This window comes from Tamandua tetradactyla, chromosome 9, assembly GCF_023851605.1.
Source record: "Tamandua tetradactyla isolate mTamTet1 chromosome 9, mTamTet1.pri, whole genome shotgun sequence".
Taxonomy (NCBI): Eukaryota; Metazoa; Chordata; class Mammalia; order Pilosa; family Myrmecophagidae; genus Tamandua; species Tamandua tetradactyla.
Genome location: NC_135335.1, coordinates 40,505,167 through 40,528,532, shown reverse-complemented (window position 1 = coordinate 40,528,532; position 23,366 = coordinate 40,505,167). Strand labels below are relative to the sequence as shown.

The 23,366-nt window shown below is 49.9% G+C and overlaps 1 protein-coding gene and 1 long non-coding RNA gene across 3 annotated transcripts; both read left to right on the top strand.

Moving 5' to 3' along the window:
- The first annotated feature begins 1,159 nt into the window (after window positions 1-1,159).
- Window positions 1,160-4,179, top strand: LOC143646067 (uncharacterized). Its single transcript, XR_013157249.1, has 3 exons — window positions 1,160-1,249; window positions 1,609-1,718; window positions 3,714-4,179. It is a non-coding gene; the product is annotated as an uncharacterized LOC143646067 (long non-coding RNA).
- Window positions 4,180-8,911: 4,732 nt separating this feature from the next.
- CAV3 (caveolin 3) lies at window positions 8,912-23,366 on the top strand. 2 transcript variants are annotated; one of them, XM_077115102.1, is made up of 3 exons: window positions 8,939-9,119; window positions 18,158-18,272; window positions 22,636-23,366. In XM_077115102.1, the coding sequence occupies exons 1-3, from the start codon at window positions 9,103-9,105 to the stop codon at window positions 22,975-22,977; spliced, it is 474 nt and encodes a 157-aa protein (XP_076971217.1). In that variant the 5' UTR covers window positions 8,939-9,102; the 3' UTR covers window positions 22,978-23,366. The 2 variants fall into 2 exon arrangements, with proteins under 2 accessions (XP_076971218.1, XP_076971217.1); XM_077115103.1 differs by lacking the exon at window positions 18,158-18,272 and having other exon boundaries at window positions 8,912-9,119.

Genomic DNA, 23,366 nt, shown 5'->3' with positions numbered 1-23,366 from the left:
ATTTCCAGTCAATCAGATTCTTTCTCCTTATAAATATGTTGTGTCTCTTCTTGTCTGCGATCTGAAAAGCATTGTGCCATTTCCTATAAAAGACCCACCACAACTAAGCAATTTCCCCGGAATACTGGACTTTTCCTCCTTAGCTAATCAGCTGTCCTTCTCATTCATAATAGCTGCTTGAGCCCCCACTTCACTTTTTTTTTTTACAACAGTCCATAGTTGGCATTAGGGTTCACTCTGTGTGCTGCACAGTCCTACAGAATTTCTTTTTTAATTTTATTCAATACATACATATACATACAATGTATATATATAGAGAGAACCTAAAATTTCCCCCTTTTAACCACATTCAAATATAAAATACAATGGTGTTATAATAGGAATTAGAATTGGAGTTGGTCAAGGTGGGGGGGGTGGAGGATAAAATTGTACTAGTTTAATTCTTCATAATATGCAGTTAACAAATAACTTAATTTTTTGAATTTGATCAATTGAGAAAGCTATTATACTAAAAACAGACTTTGCGTGCTTTTGAAATTTACCAGTTGAGAGGAAGAAAAACAGTCAGAAAAATATATCATTGAGTGAAAGACAGAAAACAAAGACAGCAATAAGGAATAGTATTAAGGTTAAAACAGTAATAAGACCTGTATCTTTTGAAACATGGGATGAACTCAACTGGTATTGGGTTTAAAACCAAGTTTGTATACTTCACTAAAATAAAACTTTTTGTTGTCTAAAAAAAAATCAATGGTGTTAATCACATTTATAATGTTGTGTACCATCACCACCAACCATTACCAAAAGTCTTCCATCACCCCACACAGAAACTCTGTTCAGCGCCACATCATTTTCATGCAAAACTCAGTTCCTTCCCCCCAATTCTAACAACATCAGGCACACTGTGACTTGTGAGGCTTTGCTGCAGATTCGTGAGGGGAATGGGGAGCAGTCACACCACACAGCTGACGACACTGCACTCCCGAGAACCTACCACCGATGAGCCATCTTCCTGGTCCCTCTCCCCTGGCCCTGCTCTCCCCCTCCTAACTGCCAGCAAGCACTGCTCCTAAACCTGGGAGTCACTGGGAGGGAAGAGCTCAGAAAGCAGACACCGAAGCTCAGGTTCTAACCTGGAGATTGTGATGCAATGGGTCCGGTCCAAGGCCTGGCCATTGGGCGTCTGCAAAGTCAATGGGGATGACAGCCCCTGACAATGTCCGCTCAGCCTCTCTGCTGGCAGGCCCAGGTCAAGCTTGGACACCCTGCTCCTCTTGGGGTCATGGGGACACATGCTCTCCAGTTTTCCACAAGTCCCACCACTCCTGTTTTCTCCAACGCTGAGGCTGAGCATCCCTTGCTTTTAGTATTATGTCTGCTCTGTTGGTTTTCTTATAAGGAGTGTGTTTCTTGACCCAATGTCTATCAAAAGGGGCGTGTATCTTGTCCCCATGCCTATCAAAAGATCAATGACTGCCATGGCCGTGCATTTCTTCCACCCGGACTGCCTCATTCCCTTCCCTTCCCTGCCTGTCCCCTGTGGGAGTTTAGGTTTGTGACCCTGGCACCAACCTCATGTCATCCAATGTGATCATTCTTATTTTACAGATGAGAAAACTGAAGCGCAAGGTCATACAACTCATGACTGGTAGATTCCCGCAGAAAAACTGCCTCAGAAGCCCAAGCTCTGAAGGTCTACAGGATTCTGTCTTCTCCAGGTAAGTTTCCCTATAGTTGTAGGCTATTCCCAGGGGGCTCCCACTGTTGGAAATTCCTCCTTATGTGGAGCCCCAAATCTGCTTCTCTGGAATGACCTCTAGTGCTCTGAGACTTCCCGCTGGGCTTCAAGGACATATCCAATCCATCAGCCTCAGGGTGACCCTTCAAAGATTTGAAGGGGCAGGTGACAACCTGCATTAGTCAGGGTTTTCCAGAACTGACAGGAGACAGGAGTGCAAGTATAAATACTGAGATTTACTAAAGGAATTAGTTCATACAACCATGAGAATTGGCAAGTCCGAATTCTATAGGGTAGACTGCAAGTTGGGAACTCTGATGAGGGAAGGTTTCAGTGAATTCCCCAGGAGAAGCTGGCTTGCTGAAGTAGAAATGGAAATTCTTCTTTTGACTGCTAAAATCATCAGTTCATTTAGGGCCTTCAAGTGATTGGATGAGACTTCTGTCATGACTGAAGGCAATCTCCTTTGTTGATTGTTGATGTAATCAGCCATAGATGTGATTAGTTGACTAATTATTTAAAACCATGAAATAACCCCACAGTAACAATCATGCTACTGCTTATTCGACCGAACAACTGGACACCATAACCTGGCCAAGCTGACATATGAATTGAGCAACCAAACCACCTTCAACCTTCTCTTTGCAAACAGTCAACCTGGCCCTCATAGTACCTAATACTATTCATCGGCAAATCACAGTCATATAAAAAGAGAGGGAGGGAAAGAGAGTCTAAAGGTCAGATGCATTTTGGCTGACCAATATGTTCTGTTTGGGGGGTGGGGGAGCAGCAGTGTTTTTACTGCCTGGAAAGACTGACCTGACAGATAGGGTCCTGAAATTCCCACGGAACAGATGCTGCAGGAAAGAAACCTAGGTGCTCACAAGCAAAGAGAAAACCTACAATGAACCGCCATGAAGCAAAGGGACCCCCGGAGATAAGAATTGTGAGATGGGAGGGGGCACTGGTAAGGCAGAGAGGAGGTGAGAGCCTGGGTCACAGCCCGATTTGGAACAGAGGTTGAAGAGATGGAATACAGAAGGCCTCTAGAAGGAAATGTGTTCTCTGCTAGAGCCTCCAAAAGGAATGCAGGGCGGGCCATGGTGGCTCAGTGGCAGAGTTCTCGCCTGCCATACCGGAGACCAGGGTTCTATTCCCGGTGCCTGCCCATGTTAAAAAAAAAAGGAATGCAGCCTTATTGACACCTTGATGTGAGGACTTCAAACATGCAGAACTATAACAGAGTAAGTGTGCACTGTTTTTTTTTTTTTTTTTTTTTTAAGGAAAGACAGAGAGAAGGAAGGAAGGATAGAAGGAAGGAAGGAAGGAAGAAAGGGAAACATTTTTAAACATTTTCTTGTTTTTTATTGTATTTTGTTTTTCCGTTTTTTGTTACATGGGCTGGGGCCGGGAATCGAACCGAGGTCCTCCGGCATAGCAGGCAAGCACTTTGCCCGCTGAGCCACCGCGGCCCGCCCCGTGTGCACTGTTTTTAAGCCACAACATTTGTGGCAATCTATTACTGCAGCTATAAGAAACTCACCCATCCAGTTAGAAATTTGGATCCTTCCACTATTACTCCTAAAATGTTTCCTCCTTTACAAACCCTTCTGCCACTAAAAAAAAAGAGGGGGACAGTAATTCCTTGCTTGGATAAACAAGCAATCCTTTGAGTCCCTCTTCCTGTTCTCTCTTAGCTTATTGCAACTGGCCCAAGAAGCAAAAGCTTACTGCTCGGGACCAGTGTCCACCCACCCTCTCGTTGTAACCTCATCACACTCTGCAGGGACCCAAAGGTGCTGGACAGCATCTCTCCCCGCCTCCAGGACAGTGACATCTGCCCAGACAGGAAGGAACCAGATCGGCAGTCACTGCTCTGGCTTTCTTCCAGTATTTGCTGTCTGCCTTCCTATCTGCCACCACCTTGCCTGGCACTCCATCCGCCATTGCTTTTCCTTGTCTGTCTCTCCTGCAGAACTGGAGATCTCTCCTGCAGAACAGGGTCCACCTCGGTCATTGTCTCCTGCTGACCTCCGCACCTGCTGTGCGCCACACACTCAGCTGATGTTTGTTGAAATCATGCATTTTCCATCTTTGTTTCCCATCTGCTGAGCCCAACAAAAACATCTGCGCTTAACCTGACATGTGCTGTGTGAATAAATGGTCCCCAGGAAAGGTTCCCTCAACACAGAAGAGTGGAGCTCAGCCCATCTAAAGCACAAGGCATTGTTTCCAAAGTGGGCACCTGCCCTGAATTGCCAGGACCTTGAGCAGCTCACAGCCACAGCCCAGGCTGATTTAAATTGGAGCCAATTCACCTTGAAGCAGAAAACGAGCACCTACGGGAAACCAAGTGGATAGAGAGGGAGAGGAGCGGTGACTTCTCTGCCTTGTCCTCCCCCTTCTGAATTCAGTGCAACGGCATTTCGGACTGCAGCATCCACGGTCCATCTCTAGAACTTCAGTAGGGATCTGGATTGGCTGCTGTGTAGCTCAAAGAAAGATGCAAAAATCCAAGCTTCCTGAGTCCTTCCGAACTCTGGGTCTCTGTGAATTAATGAGGGTGGGCTGCCCGCCAAATCTCCTGCTTTTCTCAAAGGTCAAGGCCTGCTCTTGATCCCAGAGACAGCAGCAAATGTTTCCCACCCACAACCACACACAGCCCCCCTCCCCACGCCCGCTCAGTGTGGTTTCTGAATGGGGCATTTTCATCACTGTTCCCTGAGGCTGGAAAAGAGTCCATGTCCTTTCTCTTGTCGGGGAGGCGAAGAGAATTCCACCTGAACAACAACAGGGACCAGTCTCCCCTGTTTTGGCATCTGCCCTCGGAGGGGAACATGGCTGCTTGGGATTCTTATACTCATTCTCATTCACTGATGGAAAAAGGAGGTAAGGAATCAAAGAATCCCAGTGAAGTGTCTCAGACTCAAGGTAGAGATATTCAAACCCAGGTTGGAGAAGAAGGTAGGAAACCAAACCTGTGCTGGTCCAAACGTGGAACAGAGATTGGCCAGACATGGCTGGAATGCCACCCCAGCCAGAGGCAGCTCTGATGACCCAGTATCAGCACTCCAGAGCAGGTTGGCTCCTTACATATGATCTCATTTCCCAAAACTCCTCTTAAAGTGCAGAGCCCAAACTCAGCTCCAAGCATTGTCTGACCAGCGCAGACATGGGTTGAGCAGTCACCTCCATTGTTCTGGGTGGTATAGCTCCATTAGTGTATACTGAGATTACATTGTCCTTTTTGGAAAACTCTCCATAATCTCTCATGGCTTGAAGAGATGTATCCTTATCCTCCCTATATGGATGAAGCTTAGATTGGAGTGTCTTGCTCATGAGCACATGGCTAGCTCTCTTGGTTCATCTGTCTCCAAATCCCAAGCCCTCCCTTCCACCAACCAAAACTTCTTGGTCCCTCAGTTTCATCTTCTGTGAAAAGGGGGAGCTGGGTTTTTTCCAGCTCTGGCATGCTATAATCTGTCTTCTAAATGTAGACCATGAGAGCCGAGTACTGGACAGAAAATAGAAGGCCTTCTCCCAAGACCTAAAACTCCAAGAAAAAGCAAAAAAAAAAAAAAAAAAAAAAAATTTTCCTTTTTGTGCTACAAACATTCTGGTCTGATCTGTCTTGGAGACTTTTGCTTAAGTGATAAATCTTACTGGCTAATGGCAGTCCTCGATTTGGCAGATAATTGAGTCTTCAGCCCGTGGCATTGCAACTTGCTCAGCGAGTCAGCCTGTGTAATGTTTCCCTCTCCCATTACCTCCCCTTTTCACACTCCACAAATTTATGTTTTCCTGCACATCTCATTTTCAAAGATTTTTCTCTCTCCCTGTCTCTCTACCAGCAAACCAAACAGTGACAACAAAAAAATGCCTTTAAAATAAGAACCCAGAATTATCAAAAAAGAGGTTCTTTTTAAGAACATGAAACTCCAGCCACAAATGGGCCTTCACACGTCAGAAGCATCACCTCAGGGCTGAACTTTCAGTACGATCTTGGCAACATTTTCTCCATGGGGTCACAGATTCTCTGGTGCCCTTCTGCTTTCTGGCTGCGTGTGAGACACAGTCACTGCGTGAGGAACTTTACCACCTGCATATGACAGGTGAGAAAACCGAGACAGAGAGAGGCACGTAGCTGACTCGGTCACAGAGCTGGTTAGCCAAAGGGCCCAGAAAAGACTTTAAGGCTGACAATTCCTGGGTCAAATTGTTCTTTCCACCAGGTCTTTGCAAACAAGATTGTCATCATAAAATGAGAGGCAGCTCTTTCTTTGCCTCAAGCATCTGGCCCTTTCCACCCTGCCTCTCTGATTCCAACCATCCTTACAACCCAACCAAGCGGCCACCACCTCCAGGAAGCACTCCAGGCTATTGTGGTCCACGGCTTGTACGCCTTCCTCTGAAATCCAAAATATGTATTAGGTGTCCTCCACCCTTAGCCGTCAGTACTGATCACCAGCTAGAAGCAGCTACCCTTTCACACAGCGAATGAGCCACTTTACACATGCCAAGGGTGCCTCAGGACAGGGCCAGGCATTTAGTGAACTCTTAGCCCATGGGTATTTGCTATTGTTATTATCATTCATTGTTCCTGTTACTATGACCGCAAATTTAGTGGCATAAAAACAATTATTACGCTCATGAACATTGTGGATTAAAGATTCAGACAGGGCACTAAGAGAACAGCTTGTCTCTGCTCTGAAGCCTGGGGCTTAAGCAGAGAGACCCAAAGCCTAGGGATGACTTCAAGCCTGGGACCTGGAATCATCTGAAGCCTCATTCATCCACAGGCCTAGGGGTTGGTGCTGGCCGATGGCTGCGGGGTCCCCGTTCCTATGGCTTTTCTGCATGTGCTAGCCTGGGCTCCCTCCCCACACGAGGCTGAGTTCCAAGGCTAGCCCCCTGAGAGAAGGAGAGACCCAGGAAGCTGTCTCCTCTTTATGGCTTAGCCTCAGAAGTCACAAAGCATGAGCCTGCTGTACTGTTTGAGTCAGAGTTATCCAAATCCCTGCCCAGATTTAAGGGGAAGAAGCCTAGACCCCATTTCTTGGTAGAAAAAGCATCAGTCTCCTTGTAGGAGCTTAGGTATGGCCTTCTGTGCAAAATACAATCTTCCAGAATCATAGTTATTATTGTTCTTATCACTTCCCCTTTAGGTTGAGTTTCTTCTCCATCTCTTGTGACAATGCTTCACTTAGTGGTCCTACCTTTTCATCAGGCGTATTTGACCCCTGCAGTGGGCAGAGCACAAACACAAACTCAGAGCCCTGCCATCTTCCACATGAATTCCAACACTGACATTTTTTTTTCCCAGTATCTTTGCAGAAGGCAGTGCATATCCCTGGGATCCAGGGTAAGCAGGGGACTATACAGGCAGGGGAATGGAAATAAATCCAGTGAATTCCTAAAAGACTAACTGACAGAGTTTTCTAGTTGCCTACCATTTCTCCTTTATCCTTAGCGATGCTGGGATAATGTGCACAGCCAACAATTTACATTTCCAAGCTTCCTTTCCCAAGAGGAGTGGCCAACAAGATAGAAACAAAAGTTATTGGGTGGGACTTCTGGGAAACATTTCCAATGGAGCTGACTCAGTTGGCAGAAGCCTTTTCTTGCCCTTGCCTCTCCTTCTTTCTTCTTGTCTAGACTCATGTATGATGGCTGGAGGAGCAGCAGCCATCTCATGACTATGAAGTGGCTCTGCCATCATGGAGCCACCATACGACTCAGAACTGCCAACCTCTGGGCTTTGTGTTCTATGTGAGAGAGTAAAAAGTCCCTACCTCCTTCAAGCCACTAGTATTCTCCATCCTTATTAGCAGCCAAAGTGTACTTATAAAGCCCTCATCTTCCCCAGCTTTCTGATGAGCCATCGTACCTCCCATCTCACTCAACTCCAAATCACCCTCCACAGGGGTACTACCCATCTCCTTCACACACAAATCTGACAATGACCCCCTCTTTGCTGCTTTGAAGCTTTCCATGGCTCCCCAGAGTCTCTAGATAAAACCTACACTCTTTAGCATGGCATTCAGGGTCCCTCAACCCCAGGCACAAGCCATGTCTCCTGCCTTGCCCCCCAGACACTGTGTGTTCCAGCCACTCCATACTGCTCAGCCTTCCAGGTCATACCTCTCTTCTGGAACCTATAATCCTTTGGCCTGAAATTATCTATGTCCACGTGCTTTTTCTTAGCACCCTAACTCTAAAGTCGCTTCCTCTGGGAAGCCTTCCCTGATACCCTCAGAGTAAGCTGTTACCTCCTATGGGCTTCTGAGGCAAGCCCTTTGTAAAATATCTCTGATTTGGAGCATCAAAGAAAGGTGCACCATATTGGCACATGTGGAGTTTCTGGGGTCCGTGGATACTCTGACAGCCGTCTGCAGGGGCAGGGTGAAGGACAGAGTCCCCACGGACTTCACATCCCCTCCACGCCAGCGTACCCCTCAGCAGGCTCATACATCAAGAGGGGCAGAGAAGGTGGCCAGCCTGTCAGAGGTTCCCTTTCCCTGCCTCATCCTCTGGCCTACCTGCACAACCATCCATCAACTCCCCCTTCCAGAGAAAACCCCAAAAATGGTAAAAAACAAAACAAAACCAAAAAAAAACACCTCAGAAACATACCAGGCTATCAAACAGCAGGGCCAGGCACTAACAGAATCCCCAAAGAGTTCCTACTGGGGGGCATTTTCCAGTTCCCACAGCCCCTCCACACACATGAACTCATTTCTGCCTATCCACAAAGGCAGGCAGAGTCTTGATTGCCATTACTATGTCCCCATTTTATATGGCCAGGGCGGGAACCCAGAGAGGTGACTGATGTACACCCGAGGTCATCCGGGCAGCAAGAGTCTGGGACCCAACCCGCCTCCCCTCCGGGGCAGCCTCTTCTCGCAGGAGTCCAAAGGCGGACGGTGGTGGGGCACGCCCCAGGGCCCCCTCTCCAAAGGCAGGGCCGGCCCCGGGGATGCACGGGGCATGCCAGGCGCTTGGCTCTCGCACTAGGCCCAGCGCCAGGCGGCAGCCCCCTTTAAGGAGATCTGGGCCTTGCAGCAGAGCGCCAGTCTTAATTTTAGCTTGGAGGCCTGCCATGGGAGGCTTTAGTGAGAGGCAGGCTGGAGTTATGCGGGACAGCTGTCAGCCGGCACGCTGGGTGGGGCCTATTTAGCCGGCAGGGCCTCAAGTCTGGGGACACTGAGCTGGCCTCTCTGCCCCGGCCCGCCACAAGGCTCCCCCCGAGGGTCCAGCCAGCTCGGCAATGATGGCCGAAGAGCACAGGGACCTCGAAGCTCAGATCATCAAGGACATTCACTGCAAGGAGATCGACCTGGTGAACCGCGACCCCAAGAACATTAATGAGGACATCGTCAAGGTAGGCTCGGGCAGCGCCCCCGGCCCCGCGGGCCGGCTGGCCAGGTGGCGGCTTTGCGGAACACTTGGGTGCCCGGCAGCGGTGGGGGCGGGGAATTCAGCGCCCGGCGCAAGCAGCTTCCCTAGAAAAGAGACCACATGGCTCTGTCTTCTCCCTTCCCTACCCACCAAAATAAAGCTTGTGCAACCCCCAGAGCACCCTTAGCATAAACTGGAGTTAAAAAAAAAATTTCTTTTAAGGCCCGAGTATGCACAACCCAGGTGTTGCTGGGGGCAGGGAAGGCAAGTCACAAAGACAGCTGCCTCCCCTGCTCCTGTGAAGCTCTCTCCTGGCCCTCATCTCGGAAGGAATAGGAACCGGTGGCCAAGTTGGGCTAGTTCCCACTCCAGGGGGCATTTCTGCGGTCTGCACCGTAGGCGCTGGGTTAATCCCCAGAGGGCGGCTTCCAGTGGGGCCTGTGGACCCAGACAGGGCCAGCCACAGCCCAGGGCGCTGCCCCAGCATCCACCACGGTGTGGGGACCCTGCCCAGGCTCCCGCCAGGTCCCCTAGCCAGGAGCAGGCAGGGGCCTCTGCAGAGGACAGCCAGAGCCATGAGGGGGAGATTCAGATGAGAGGTGTCCAGCCTCAGAGGAGACTCCCCTGAAATCCAGCCGCTCCCCTCCATGGGGACACCAGCCCCCTGGCTGATTGCAGGCCCACACCTTCAAGCCAACCTCTGTCGGAGAGTCCGAGGCATCTTGCTAAAGCAGAACGCCTTCCCTGGGGTCCCTGGAACCAACACCCGAACCCCTGGAGGGCTCTGTTAAAAGTGCAGGGGCCTGGGGCAACCCATTCCTAACACGTGTGTCAGACTTGCAGACCAGCCGCTATCCATTAGAAATATAATGTGATCCGTACATGTAATTTAAAATCTTCCAGTAGTCACATAAAAAAAAAGAAAGAAACAGGCAAAATTAATTTTAATGGTATTTTTTAACTTAACCCAATAGACCCCAAATGGTATCATTTTAACATGTCATCAATATAAAAACAATCATCAATGAATGGTTGTACATTCTTTCTTCTTCAAAAGGCAGAGTGTGCATTTTATACTTACAGGACATCTCAATTCAGACTCTAAGCTTTCATCAGAAATGCTTGCTCTATATTCAGATTTCATAAAATTTACAGCTGAAAAACAGATTCTCATGCCCGAATTGTCCCAAATGCATTTAACAGTTCTCCATAACAGAAGTGAGAATCCAGGGTTGTTTTCCACTCTAATTAAAAGCAATACAATTTAAAAATCCTCAGGCACACCAGCCACAGTGAGATGTTCACAGCTCCCAGCCTGTACACGAGACAGTGTGATTCTGGAGCTTGTGCCATCCTCCGTGGGGCACTTCCCTCGCTGGGTAGAGTCTAAATGCCTCCCCGGGGCTTTCCGGACCCAACACAATTGGGCCCCAACCTGCTGCTTCTGTCACCCTTGCAGCCCCCAGTCCAAGAGTCAGCTATATCCATCAGAAAAGAGGGCCGGTGCCTCACCAGGAATGCTCACCTCCTCTCCTCCCAGTGCTGAATGCCTGCTCAGCCATCAAGGCCCACTCAAATGTCACCTCCTCCTGGAAGCCTTCCCCAGTTCCTCCAGGCACTCAGCCATTCCCTTCTCCACTTCTCCACTTCCCATGGGGCATGTCTCCATCATGGCAGTAGTGAAAGCAAGGTAATTACAGCACGGTATGAAAAGTGCTATCCCAAGAAAATTAGGGAATGCATATTACAAGCTATATAAATGTGAAATAGTATTAGTCATGTTTCTGCAATGCAGTCTAGAGGGAAGAGTACTAGACTTGACTTTAACAGACCTGATCAATTCTGGGCTCTTCTACCAAAAAACCATGACACTGGACGAGTCGCCTACGTTTTCTGAGCCTCTGTTTTCCCCTGTAAAATGAGACCACCACCCCTATGGGGTAAATGGGTCTCAGAGGGGCGCTGTGCAATTGAAATGTGTGAGGATGAAATGAGATAAGGGCTTTGAACGTGTCTAGCATCGCTCCTGGCACATGGCCACGGCGTGACCCACTTAGCTGAACAGGAACCTCCAGGAGACTGTAGGTGGAAGATGTGAGAACTAAGGCTGCGCCCAGCTTTTATACACAGATTATCCTCTGGGTAGTCTCTGGTGTGCTACTGAGGGATGGAGAAGTGGAACCCACGAGAGGATGTGGCTTCTCAGAGAGGCCCACAACAGGTGACCGGAGCAGAGGGGGCTCTTGTGTCCCACTGAGCCAGGAGTGAGCAGCTCCAGCCCCAGACTTAGATCCAGAGGGGGGCAGAGACAGCCTGCCCTCGCCCCTGAGAGCCCTCCTCTCCAAGAGACCCTGAGCCTCAGGAGAATATCACCCAAAAGGTAAACAAACTACCTGCTGGTAATTTTAGTGAGGGGGTACTGTTATTGGGTATTTATGGGACAGACCCTGGTTTGGGGAGTTATTTGGTGTTTTCTTTCTTTCCCTCTTTTTTTAATGCATGAGAAATGAAGACATTTAGAACTTTAAACAAGGGTCATAAAACAAGTTGAAAAAATATCACCAACAGGTTCAAGTAGACTTCAGGTTTATGTAATGGTCAGTTAAAGAATAAAGAATATGAACAGAAAGGAGGGACGTCTGTCTGGGGCTGGCCAGCCTCTGAACACCTGGGTTTCCTTCACCAACTGGGGAGAGGAAAAGATGGAGGAGGAAGGAGAAGAGAGAGAGATGGAGGGACGGAGAAGCATAAGGCAGAGGCTGAGATGAAGGCGCAGAAGCCCCTGATGCTGACCCCTGGCAAGGGGTGGCCTCACAAGTAGTTACAGGTCCCATGTGAGCCAGGACGAGGACCACCGACAGGGCTACGGAGACTCAAGTTCTGGTCCCACCCCAGATGCTATCTTGCTGGGTGATACTGAGCAAATCCCTTTCCCCCTCTGAGACCCAGCCTGTGGTGCAGACAGAGCCGGGGTGAAGAAGAGGGAGACTCAGTGCCCTCTGCCACCAGCTGCCAAAGTTTCACACAGAAAAGCCAAGAATGAAGAGTAGGTGACAGATCCGCCATGTCTGTGACTTTGCCCCCAGCTGAGGGGAGGAGCTCCCTTTTGGTGTTACAGGAACAAAACTTCCCCATGAAGGACTGGTTCTGTTCTGGAACCAGGCTAGGAAAATGATTGCCAAAAGCAGAGGGAGAGCTCTGTACTGGCCACTGATTTAAACAGCAGTCTCCAAGGCTCGGGGCAAGGCCCAGGGCAGAGCTGGAGCTCACAGAGGGTAGGGTTGCAGAGCTCAGAAGAGGAACCCCCATTCCCACGGTCAGTCAGATCATCTACATTGATTCCAATCACTACCGAGCACCTACTATGTGCCAAACACTGTGCTGTCTCAGAGGAGATGGAGCCGAACAAGGTGCACCCACTGTGCATAAGCCCCCGTGCCAGGGTGGCGGTGGGGAAGGGATGCAAGTGAATGCCAAAAGTCCCAGGGCTCTCCAGTTTGCCAAGGGCTACACCTGAGGTCCCCTTTCCCTTCAGACCCAAGCTGTCAAGCTCTGTAAACCGCCCCCCCCACACACACCCCCATGCATGCCTGCAGGAGCCCTGCCCCACCACAGAGCCTCCCGAGGGCTCAGGGCTGTCTCATCAACAGCCCCCTCTCTCCCGAACTCACACTCAGCAGCCTGGGACCCCCCAAGTGCCAGCGCCGGCGCCTGGGGTGTCACACAGGCCCTTCAGCTTCCAGCCTCACCGCCCATCTCCTCAGGGGCTTGGAGGCAGCCCAGCCCCAACCAACCCACACCCACCACAACCTCCCTCCTCCTCCCACCAGCCACCAGCCTCTGCCCACCAGCTCAGCCCAACAAACGCCAGAGGAACGTTCAGCCTGCCGGTCCTACAAACTCTGCTCCCAGTTCGGGCCCATCTGAAACATCCTTCTACATAAAGATGAGCCTCACCCGGCAGCTCTCTTGAGCATTCAGCCCACCAGAGACGCTAAGACTAGAATGATGACCGGATCAGGGAGACGCTGTGAACCGCCCTACATTAGGGCCAGAGGAAGTGTCCGGGGACGGAAGGGGGGAAGAAATTACTTTCACCTGAGCAAATCGGGCACTGGTTTCAAGGGGAGGTGGCATCCAAGGTGCATAAAAAATGAGTAAAACGTTCAGTGTGGAAAGGGAACAGGCTTTCTAAGAAGAGGAAACAAATGAGCAAATGCACGGAGTGTTCTGACAAGAAGGATATTAGAGCTGACAAAAGGGAGGGCCCTGTGTGGCCACACCCCCTGCCCATGGCCACGCCCCTTCACATAGCCACGTCCCAGCCCGTGGCCACGGCAGACATTACTAATCAATGAGTCGTTTTCCGGGTACCCACGCACTACCAGGTAATCCAGGTTGGGAAAATAGATGAAACTCTGCTGTTCCTGTCTGCAGGAGAACAATGAACCGTCCTATCAGACGAGGACCAAGCATTTGAAAGGAAATTGGTGGGAGAGCAGGCGGGAAGGGCAGGTTGAGGCTGAATTGCAGAGGGTCATCCAGTCCATTAGTCAGTCCACATGGGCAGTTACTTCCTTTTGGAAATTCCTTCTGTCAATTACCTCTGAAAAGTAGGGGGCTAATTCACACAGGTATTTATGACCTTCTCCTGTTATGGGGACACTGGATGTCAACTAATATAGTGTCAAAATTCTGTCCTTGTTCTGGAGGAACTTGATAAAATGAAGATTCCTGGCCCCCACCACCAGAAATTTTTCAGCAGGGCTGGTGAGCAATCCGGGTATCTGCTCCGCACTTTCAAGTTTGTGTTACAGCAAATTAGTCCCCTTTGACCTAGAGAAAAGAAGCCTGGGGTCTAGAGATATTACTTGTTTTCTCCCAAGACACATTGTTTCAGTTATCTATTGCTGTGTAACAGTCACCCCAAAATTCATTGTCTTCAGTCAATGATTTTAATATCTCTTACAATTCTGTGGGCTGACTGGGCTCAGAGAGGCAGTTCTCTGGTCTCCCTGGGGGCCTCTCTGCAGCAGCTGCAGTATGATGGCATCTAGAGCTGCAATCAGATGGGCTCTACTGAAATGGAACATCCAAGATGGTGCTCCAGCAGGGATGGCTAAAAGGCCAGGCTCAACTGGGATGCTCCATGTGGTTTCAGGGTCTTTCCCTTTGTGTGACCTCTCCATGAGTCTATAGGGCAGGGCAGTTGGACTTCTGTCAAGGTTGTTTGGAACCCCAAAAGCATAAGAGCAGAAGTATTCTTAAGGCTTAGTTCTAGAATTGTCACAGCACCACACCTGCCCATTCTGGTGGCAAAAGAGAGTCACAGGGCAAGCCCAGACACAACATGGGATGACTCACACAGGGTCATACACACTGAGATGCATGACTTATTGGGGGTCATCTTTGGACATAAGCTAACCACCCACCAAAAGTCAGTGCCCGGGCAAACCTAAACCTCAACCACTCCAGCCTGCATCAAATTTCTTGATGGCAGAAACTGAGAGGACAGGAGGGAGGATGGGAAAAGAAGAGCAAGAGGGCAAGGACCAAGGATTCTGAGTTGTTCATGGGGCTTCTTCTGGCAGCACTTTGCCACCCTCATAGTATCTTGGGTTTTTTCCAGCTCCTTGATATGAACCCAAGTCCCGTTAAGCACAGCCATGGTACCCCAGGGCCCTTTCTAGGATGCTCAGGACCCCAAGTTCCAGATAATCCCTCCCTGTCTCCTGATCCCTTAAAACTGGCCTGTTCTATGCTCTGGGCCTCAGCTCCTGCTGAATTCCCTGCAGAGGGAATTCAAGCACCAGCTTTGATGTCAGGCACTCTGGGCCTCAACTCCTGCTTGTCCCTCACATGCCGTGTGAAATAACAGATACAAGATTCACGACCAGAAACTGACATGTTCCAAGGGCCATTACGTTGTGGCTATTACTCCCATTATCCCAGAGGGTACAGAGTTCTATTATTAGTATTATCATCATTATTATTATTATTATCAATTATAATTAAAGAAGCAAAGCTCTGCCACCTTTAAGCTTTCTTTGCAGCTACCACCTCATTGTAGCATCCTATCTTATGGGCCAGCTTTCTCAAATTTGGGGGATGAAGGACCAGCTTTATTATTGTTATTCCCATCTGCTGTACACCAATACTTTCGTAAAATACAATCAAGAGTAATTACTAGAAAAAAATGAAATGAAAACCACACACACACAATAAGAACTCCAGTTTTCTTTATTATTAGATTCAAGAAGATGTGAAGTAACCCTGTCAAATTTTTACAAACATTTCTAAGTCCTCATTCTCACTTTCAGTTCTTATATCACTGAAGATGGGCACTAGCCTATGCCCCACACTTTAAGTAGTAAAGTAGGAGGTGGGGAAACTGAGACCCAGAGAGCTAAGCCATGTTCTCAGCTCTAAGAAATCCAAAACTCTCTATTTCACTAGGATCTTGGCCCAATCCTCTCCGTGTAGAGTTGAAAACACAGAGGCCCAGAGAGGGAAAGTACATTGCCCCAAATCACAGCAGCTCAGCAGTCAGATTGTAAGCAGGTCTATCCCCTGTCCAGAGTTATTTCACCTACCCACAGATACCTCTCTGAATTGGCCAGGGCCTCTAACTGCCTCAGTCCGAAGGCCTGAGTCATGCAGGAATCTGGGGGAGGTATTTTTGACTGGGGGTGGCTGCTTGCCTCCCACGCATCCTCAGGCAACTGCTGCACTGCACCTTCCCTGCCCTCTTGGGGACACGGGGGCTACGTTGGCTGGTTCCGATTAATCAACTGGCTCTCTTGCTGTTCCAAAAATAAACAGGCCAGAAAAGGGGACACCGACTAAATGAGCAGCAACCATTCACCCCACCCCGCCCACGGCCCCTCCCTCCAGCTGCACGCAGAGCCCTGAGGCTCGGCCAACGGGTTCTGCCCACACCACCACCCTCCAAGAAAAAGCCATCTCTCCTCCATTTCTGGAAACTAATTAAGGAATGAAGTCACTGTGTGCTTCTGATAAGCTGGCACGACTTCCCAGAGCTGCCTGAGCTGGACCTTATAAATATCTCCCCAAACACTGGGACCAAAACCCTCTCAACTCTCAAATTCGAGTTAGGGCAACAGCTGCCTCCTGCCATCCCAGCCCAGCCCTCTGATAGTATGGGAAGCTCTGATTCACAGAAAACGGAAAACCAGGCACACTATGTACAGCACCAGAAGGCAACCACCAGGAAGAAGTCAAATGTCAATATCCATGGCTTCTGGAAAAAAATGGTAAAGACATAGCAGAGAGATCCTTGGGGTGGGAATATTACCAAAAGTAGAAAATGAGGAACAGGAGAACTCCACCCATCTTATCAGCACAGATTGAAACACACACACACACACACACACATTTATGACTACTTGAGCTGGAGAATTAATCTACTTGTCATCTGGGCTGTAAACAGGATTTCCAAGATATTTTTTCATAGGAACCTAAGAGCATGTGAGCAAATAATAACCATCACTGAACCCCTACTGAGTGCCAGGTAATATGCTAAGCATTGGCAAAAAGAGTGGTGAAAATAGTGCCTAGCACAAAGTGGGTACTCAATAAATATTTGTTTGGATGGATGGATGGGTGGATGGATGGATGGATGGATGGGTGGATGGGTGGATGGATGAGTGGATGGGTGGATGGATGGATGGATGGATGGGTGGATGGATGAGTGGATGGATGGATGGATGGATGGATGGGTGGATGGATGAGTGGATGGATGGATGGATGAGTGGATGGGTGGATGGATGAGTGGATGGGTGGATGGATGGATGGATGGATGGGTGGATGGGTGGATGGGTGGATGGATGAGTGGATGGGTGGATGGATGGGTGGATGGATGGATGGATGGATGGATGGATGGGTGGGTGGGTGGATGGGTGGGTGGATGGGTGGATGGATGGATGGATGGATGGGTGGATGGGTGGATGGGTGGATGGATGAGTGGATGGGTGGATGGATGGATGGATGGATGGATGGATGGATGGGTGGGTGGGTGGATGGGTGGGTGGATGGGTGGATGGATGGGTAGATGGGTAGATGGATGGATGAGTGGATGGGTGGATGGGTGGGTGGATGGGTGGATGGGTGGATAGGTGGATGGGTGGATGGGTGGGTGGGTGGATGGGTGGATGGGTGGATGGATGGGTGGATGGATGGACGGGTGGGTGCATGCATATATGGGTGGAAGAAAAATTTTCAGTATTCCTCACGAGATTCTGAGATATAGCAAGGTTGGTATTACTGACCCCTTTTTATATAGAGAGAGATGACGCTTAAAGAAGTTAAATGATCTTTCAATAGTATACTGCACTGTATATGAACTACCTGCAGGACCCAAGCTTCCTATCTGAATAAAGCGCTGTTAACCACCACCACCAGCACCCGACAGTTATTAATCAGGTGCTCTGTGCCATAAAGCCCTAAGTAGTCTTCGTGTCTTAAAAGCTTATTTGGGGTGCACCGGTGGTTCAGTGGTAGAATGCTTGCCTGCCATGCTGGAGGCCAGGGTTCAATTCCCAGTCCATGCACCCCCCCCAAAAAAAAATAGCTTATTTAATCCTCCCACAACCTTTAAGAACGTGGCTTAGCTCTCTGGGTCAGAGGCTAATAAGACAGAGAAGAGTTAAGTAACTTGCTTATAGTCCCACAGCCACTAAATCTGGGATTCAAACTTAAGCAGCTCTTTTCCATTATGTTGTCTCTCAATGGACAGGCACAAATGCTAAAAGCGGGTTGAAGGAAGGAATATGCTGGAACAAATGAACAAAGCAGGCTGGGTTGTGGTAGTCCTGGGGAGATTGCCGGCCGGGTGGCAGGAGAGAAGGGCCGTGGCCCTGCCCAGGCTGACGCGGTCACCCTCCCTGACAGCGCCCCTCCCAAGGCCTTACCCCGTGAGGTGGGGCGGGAATGTCCAGAGTCCTGGAGCTGAGTCAGGACCCATAGGTTCACTCAAGCCTCTGCCGCCCCTTGGTTTCCTAGGGCTGCTGTGACAGTCTCCCAAGCAGAATGGCTTAAAGCCACAGAAATGAAGTCTCACAGTTTGGAGGCTGGAAGTCTGAAATCGAGGTGTGGGCAGGGCCATGCCCCCTCTGAGGTATGTGGGGAGAATCCTGGCTTCTGGTGGTCTCCCAGCAGACCTGGCCTGCTTGCCCCCGTCATCGCAGCGTGTCCTTCTCTTGTGCCGGCCCGGCTCTGCTCTTCGCCATCTTATGACACCAGTCAGGTCGGATGAGGGTCCCACTGTACTCCAGGAGGATCTCGTTTTGATTAATTCCATTTGCAGTGACCCTGTTTCCAAACAAGGCTGCATTCAGAGGCACTGGGGAGCAGGACTTCAACATGTCATTTAGGGGACACAACCCGTAACAGCCACCAACCCGTAGTAAGGGTCCAGGCCAGGGACCTCCCTTCTCTGGACCTGTCTGCCCGCCTGCAAGGTGAAGGGGCTTGGCAGGGTCACCTGGGAGTAGCAAGGCACCTTCCTCAGGAACAGCCCCAAGAAAGACAGGAGCAGGCTGCTGCCTGGAAGGGAAGGAAAGGACAAAGGGAGCAGCCACTGGGACTGGGGCCCTGGCCACAGTGGGGCTGGGGGCCAGCTGTGGAGGCCAGAACACCTCAGTCCGGCGGGACCCAGGCCCTGGAGAATGACTGAAACCTAGATGATCCCAGCGGGTGGACCCACAACTTTGACCCCAAGTCAAAGTTGGAATACTCCCTGGGGCCTATACTCCCCAGCTTCTGGGATCTGGAAGCTCCCCCAACAGCGGGCAGCTCTGGAATTTCACCCGATGTGAACCAACCGTGGAAGATGCCAGACCTTTCCATCCACCCTCCAAAGCTCCATTTCCAAATGTCCAGCACACCACTTCTCCACCTCTGCCTCCTAACTCTAGTCCCCCAAATCCCCAGCCAGCCTCCACCTCCAGGAAGCCCTCTGGGAAGGAATCATATCCATCCAAATTGCTGAGGCCCATATTCTTACTCGTACTAACCCCTTAATTCTCCCTGTGGCCTGCAGCCTGGAAGCTCAGCTCCCTATTAACATGTCACCCCTGGATGGGCATCTTTAGCTGTTTGACACCAAGCACAGGGGGACCCAGGCATCTGAGGCATGACGTAAAATAAGACTCTGTTCACTGCCTCCCCCCAAAAAACATCATATTGGAAAATAATAGCAGTTTTAGTATCAGAGTAATGCAAACTGAGAATGCTTTACTTTTCTTTTTGCTCTTAGTTTTCTGTCAAGTGACAATGTTATTTGATAATGAAAGCTAATTGTTCTAGTTTGCTAGGTGCTGGAATGCAATAAACCAGAAACAGAATGGCTTTTTAAAATGGGAATTTAATAAGTTGTAAGTTTACAGTCCTAAGGCTGAGAAAATGTCCCAATTAAAACAAGTCTATAGAAATGTCCAATCTAAGGCGTCCAGGGAAAGATACCTTGGTTCAAGAAGGCTGATGAAGTTCAGGGTTTCTCTTTCAAGTGAGAAGGCGCATGGTGAACACAGTCAGGGTTCCTGTCTCAGCTGAAAGGGCATATGGCGAACATAGCATCATCTGCTAGCTTTCTCTCCTGGCTTCCTGTTTCATGAAGCTCCCCGGGAAGTGTTTTCCTTCTTCATCTCTAAAGGTCGCTGGCTGGTAGACTCTGCTTCTCAGAGCTATGTCATTCTCTGCTCTCTCAGAAACCTCTCGCATTCTCCAAAATGTCTCCTCTTTTATAGGATTCCAGTAAACTAATCAAGACCCACCTGGAATGGGTAGAGACACATCTCTACCTAATCCAGCTCAACAACCATTCTTGACTCAGTCACATCTCCAGGGAGATGATCTAATTAAAGTTTCAAACAAACAGTACCGAATAGGGCTTAGAAGAAATGGCTGTATTTACCAAATGGGATTAGGATTAAAACATGGCTTCTTCTAGGGTACATATATCCTTTCAAACTGGCACAGTAATTTTAATTAAAATTGGACCCTTGGAGGAGGGGGTCCCTGCTCCCGCACCAGCAGGAAAGGGGCTGCCTGGAAGGTGAAAGCTTGAGCTCTGGCCCCACTGCATAACGTCCACCTATTTACTGGTCCTGGAGCCCTGAGCGGGTCAGTCCACGCATTTATCCAACCACTGGTTACTGAAGTGGCCCAGGCCAGCCTCTCCAAGCATCAACTAGTTCCATCCCCCTCTCCCATATTATCAACAGCTCCTTCCAACATGAAAAAGTTAGAATGGGCATAGCCCAAATACCGCTAAAGAGTGGGAGAAAGATCAAAGGTGATAGAGGAGTTATACAGAGAAGGTAGGGTTTAACAAATGAATATGATTGATGAATTATTAAATTGATATCTCTTTTAGTCTCCAGTTTCTTAGAGCAGGTAGAAGTAAAAATCTAAAATTGTGGAATAGTAACCCATACCAAACTCTGAAATCTGTTCAACTGTTGCAGTGCACTTTGAAATATATTGTTTTGTATATATGTTATTTTTCATAAGAAAAAAAGTCAATTATGAGGGTAAACGCACAGCTATATGATGATACTGTGAACCACTGACTGTACACTTTGGATGATTACATAGTATGTGAGTATATAATATACATCAATAAAAAATAAATAATTTCAAAAGTAAAAAAAAAATGTTTAAAAAAGAGGCCCAGGAACGCTGCATGACAGGAAGTTTCTCTGAAAGGTCTAAGGGTACAGAAGTGGGCAGTTGCCCCCACAGCAGGGCCCACCTGGCAGATCAGTAATTAAGCCCATGAGTTCCTTCCAGGCGCTTCAATCCTCAGGTGGCTTCTCTGGGCCCAAACACCAGGGAGGCACCCACTTTGCAGACGGGACAGCCAGGGCTTAGTGATGCTGGCCTGTGATGTGAGCCGTCTGTAGAGGGGATCTCTGATATGTTATCGGTTCAGGCGAGGCCAAACTGAATCCAGTATGGCCGGAGTCCTTCTAAGCACAGGGAACGGGAACACCCCAGGAGGAGGAGACGGGGGAACAGTGGCCATGTGGCCGAGGCTGAGATGGAGTTACGGACTGCTGGCGAGCCGCGGCCAGAATGCTGCAGACTTGGCGAAAGCAAGGCCTGCCAGCCTCTTGATCTGGGACTTCTCGCCTCCAAAGCCAGGCCACTGCCATCTCCTACCTGGTCCCTGCCTCTAGTTGCATGTTCACTCCTCCTGTCAACCCCACTGCAACTCCCGGAAGGAGCGGCACAAAACTCACGTCCAACTGTGTCAGTCAAAGGCACTGCTGCCCCACCTCACCTCTGCAGCCTCCCTCTGGCCATCCCTGGCTTGCACTCAGCCTCCCAGAACCATCTCCAGCTCATCAAGAACATGCACTTTCTATCCCACCAGGTCCTAGCAGCTGCTGTTCCCTCTGCCCCAAACGCTCCTTTCCAGCCCATGGCCCCACCCTTCATCTGCTACCTCTACCTTCCTCCAGGAAGCCTTCCTGAACCCCGGCCTGAGTTAATCGCTTCTCTCGTGTGTATGCCCTGTTCCTACTTCAACTGAGCACCTGCTCTCTAGGGTAACAGCCCACTCTATGCCACATGCTCTGGGAGTGCAGGAAACGTGCTCGTTCACCGTCTGTATCAGCCCAGGTTCTCTAGAAACAGAACCAGCAGGAGAGAGCTATAAATATGAAATTTATACCAGTGTCTCACACAACTGTGGGAATGGGAGAGTCCCAAATCCGCAGGGCAGGCTGTGAGGCTGGCAGCTCCGATGAAGGGTCTGGTCCTGAACCCCACAGGAGAGGCTGGCTGGCTGAAGAAGCAGTGAAAGAGTCTCTCTTCTCCCTTAAAAGTCTTAAACTGATTGGATTATCTCGTTAGAGAATAGATTTAGTTGATTGTCGCAGCTGCAATCAGCTGACTGATGATTTAATCACCCAGTCTTCCGGTTTATCGGCCAGCCGGGAAATGTCCTTGCAGTAACAGTCAGGCCAGTGCTGGCCTGCCCAGACTACTGGGCATCGTCCCCTGGCTAGGTTGACAGCAGAGCCTCAGCATCGCACCCTCATGTGCACAGGCACTTCCTCGGTCTTGGCAGCATGAAGACTAACCCACTCCCTTAGGATCATAAAAGAATAGAATCCGAGAGCTGTAGTTCTAACTCTGCTCCTAACTTACTGTGAGTTGCAAGCAAGTCACACAGCTACTCAGGGCCCATTTATCCATAAAATGGGCAGGGTTTTGGTGGCAGGGGGAGGTGAGCTCCTTGCTCGGCTCCTCACTGTGGTTCACGGCCTAGCAGCGGCAGCCTCCCCCCCCACCCCAGCTTGTTAGAAATGCAGAGTATTAGGGCCCTGCCCCACTCGCTGAGGCAGCCTCCCAGCCACTGGCCTTACCAGACTCCCAGGGAATTCTGACACCTGCACCCAGAAGTCTGAGGGCAGCCTTGGAGCACAGGGGTGGCAGGTGCCGTGACTTGCGCACCTTTCCCGCCCCTGCAGGTGGACTTTGAAGACGTGATTGCAGAGCCCGTGGGCACCTACAGCTTCGACGGTGTCTGGAAGGTCAGCTACACCACCTTCACCGTCTCCAAGTATTGGTGCTACCGCCTGCTGTCCACACTGCTGGGGGTGCCGCTGGCCCTGCTCTGGGGCTTCCTGTTCGCCTGCATCTCCTTCTGCCACATCTGGGCGGTGGTGCCCTGCATCAAAAGCTACCTGATTGAGATCCAGTGCATCAGCCACATCTACTCCCTGTGCATCCGCACCTTCTGCAACCCCCTCTTTGCTGCCCTGGGCCAGGTGTGCAGCAGCATCAAGGTGCTACTGAGGAAGGAGTCCTGAGGCCAGCAGGGACGACGGGTTGGGGGGGGCAGGAAGGCATGCCCTTCCTCCTTAGGGGTGACGCAAGTTTCCCCCAAGATGGGAGGCCACAGTTTAGGGGAGGCAGAAAGAAAGGACAGCCCAGCTGTGCAGAAGCACGTGGTCCTTCGCTCTGCCCCAGCCCCACCCTGACGCCACCCACCGCGGGAGGGTGAGGGAAGATCCTTTGCTAAAAGGGCAGCTACTGCAAGTCTTTGCATTCACTCGTACTGTAACAGCATAAAACCAGCACTCAGTTCCCACCTGGGGCCACCCCGTCCACGCACACCCGGGAGAGCACCCCGTGACTGCTGGCGTTCAGGGAGGTGGCTCCAATAAAGGGTTTTGGCTGCATTTGGGGAATGCTGGGT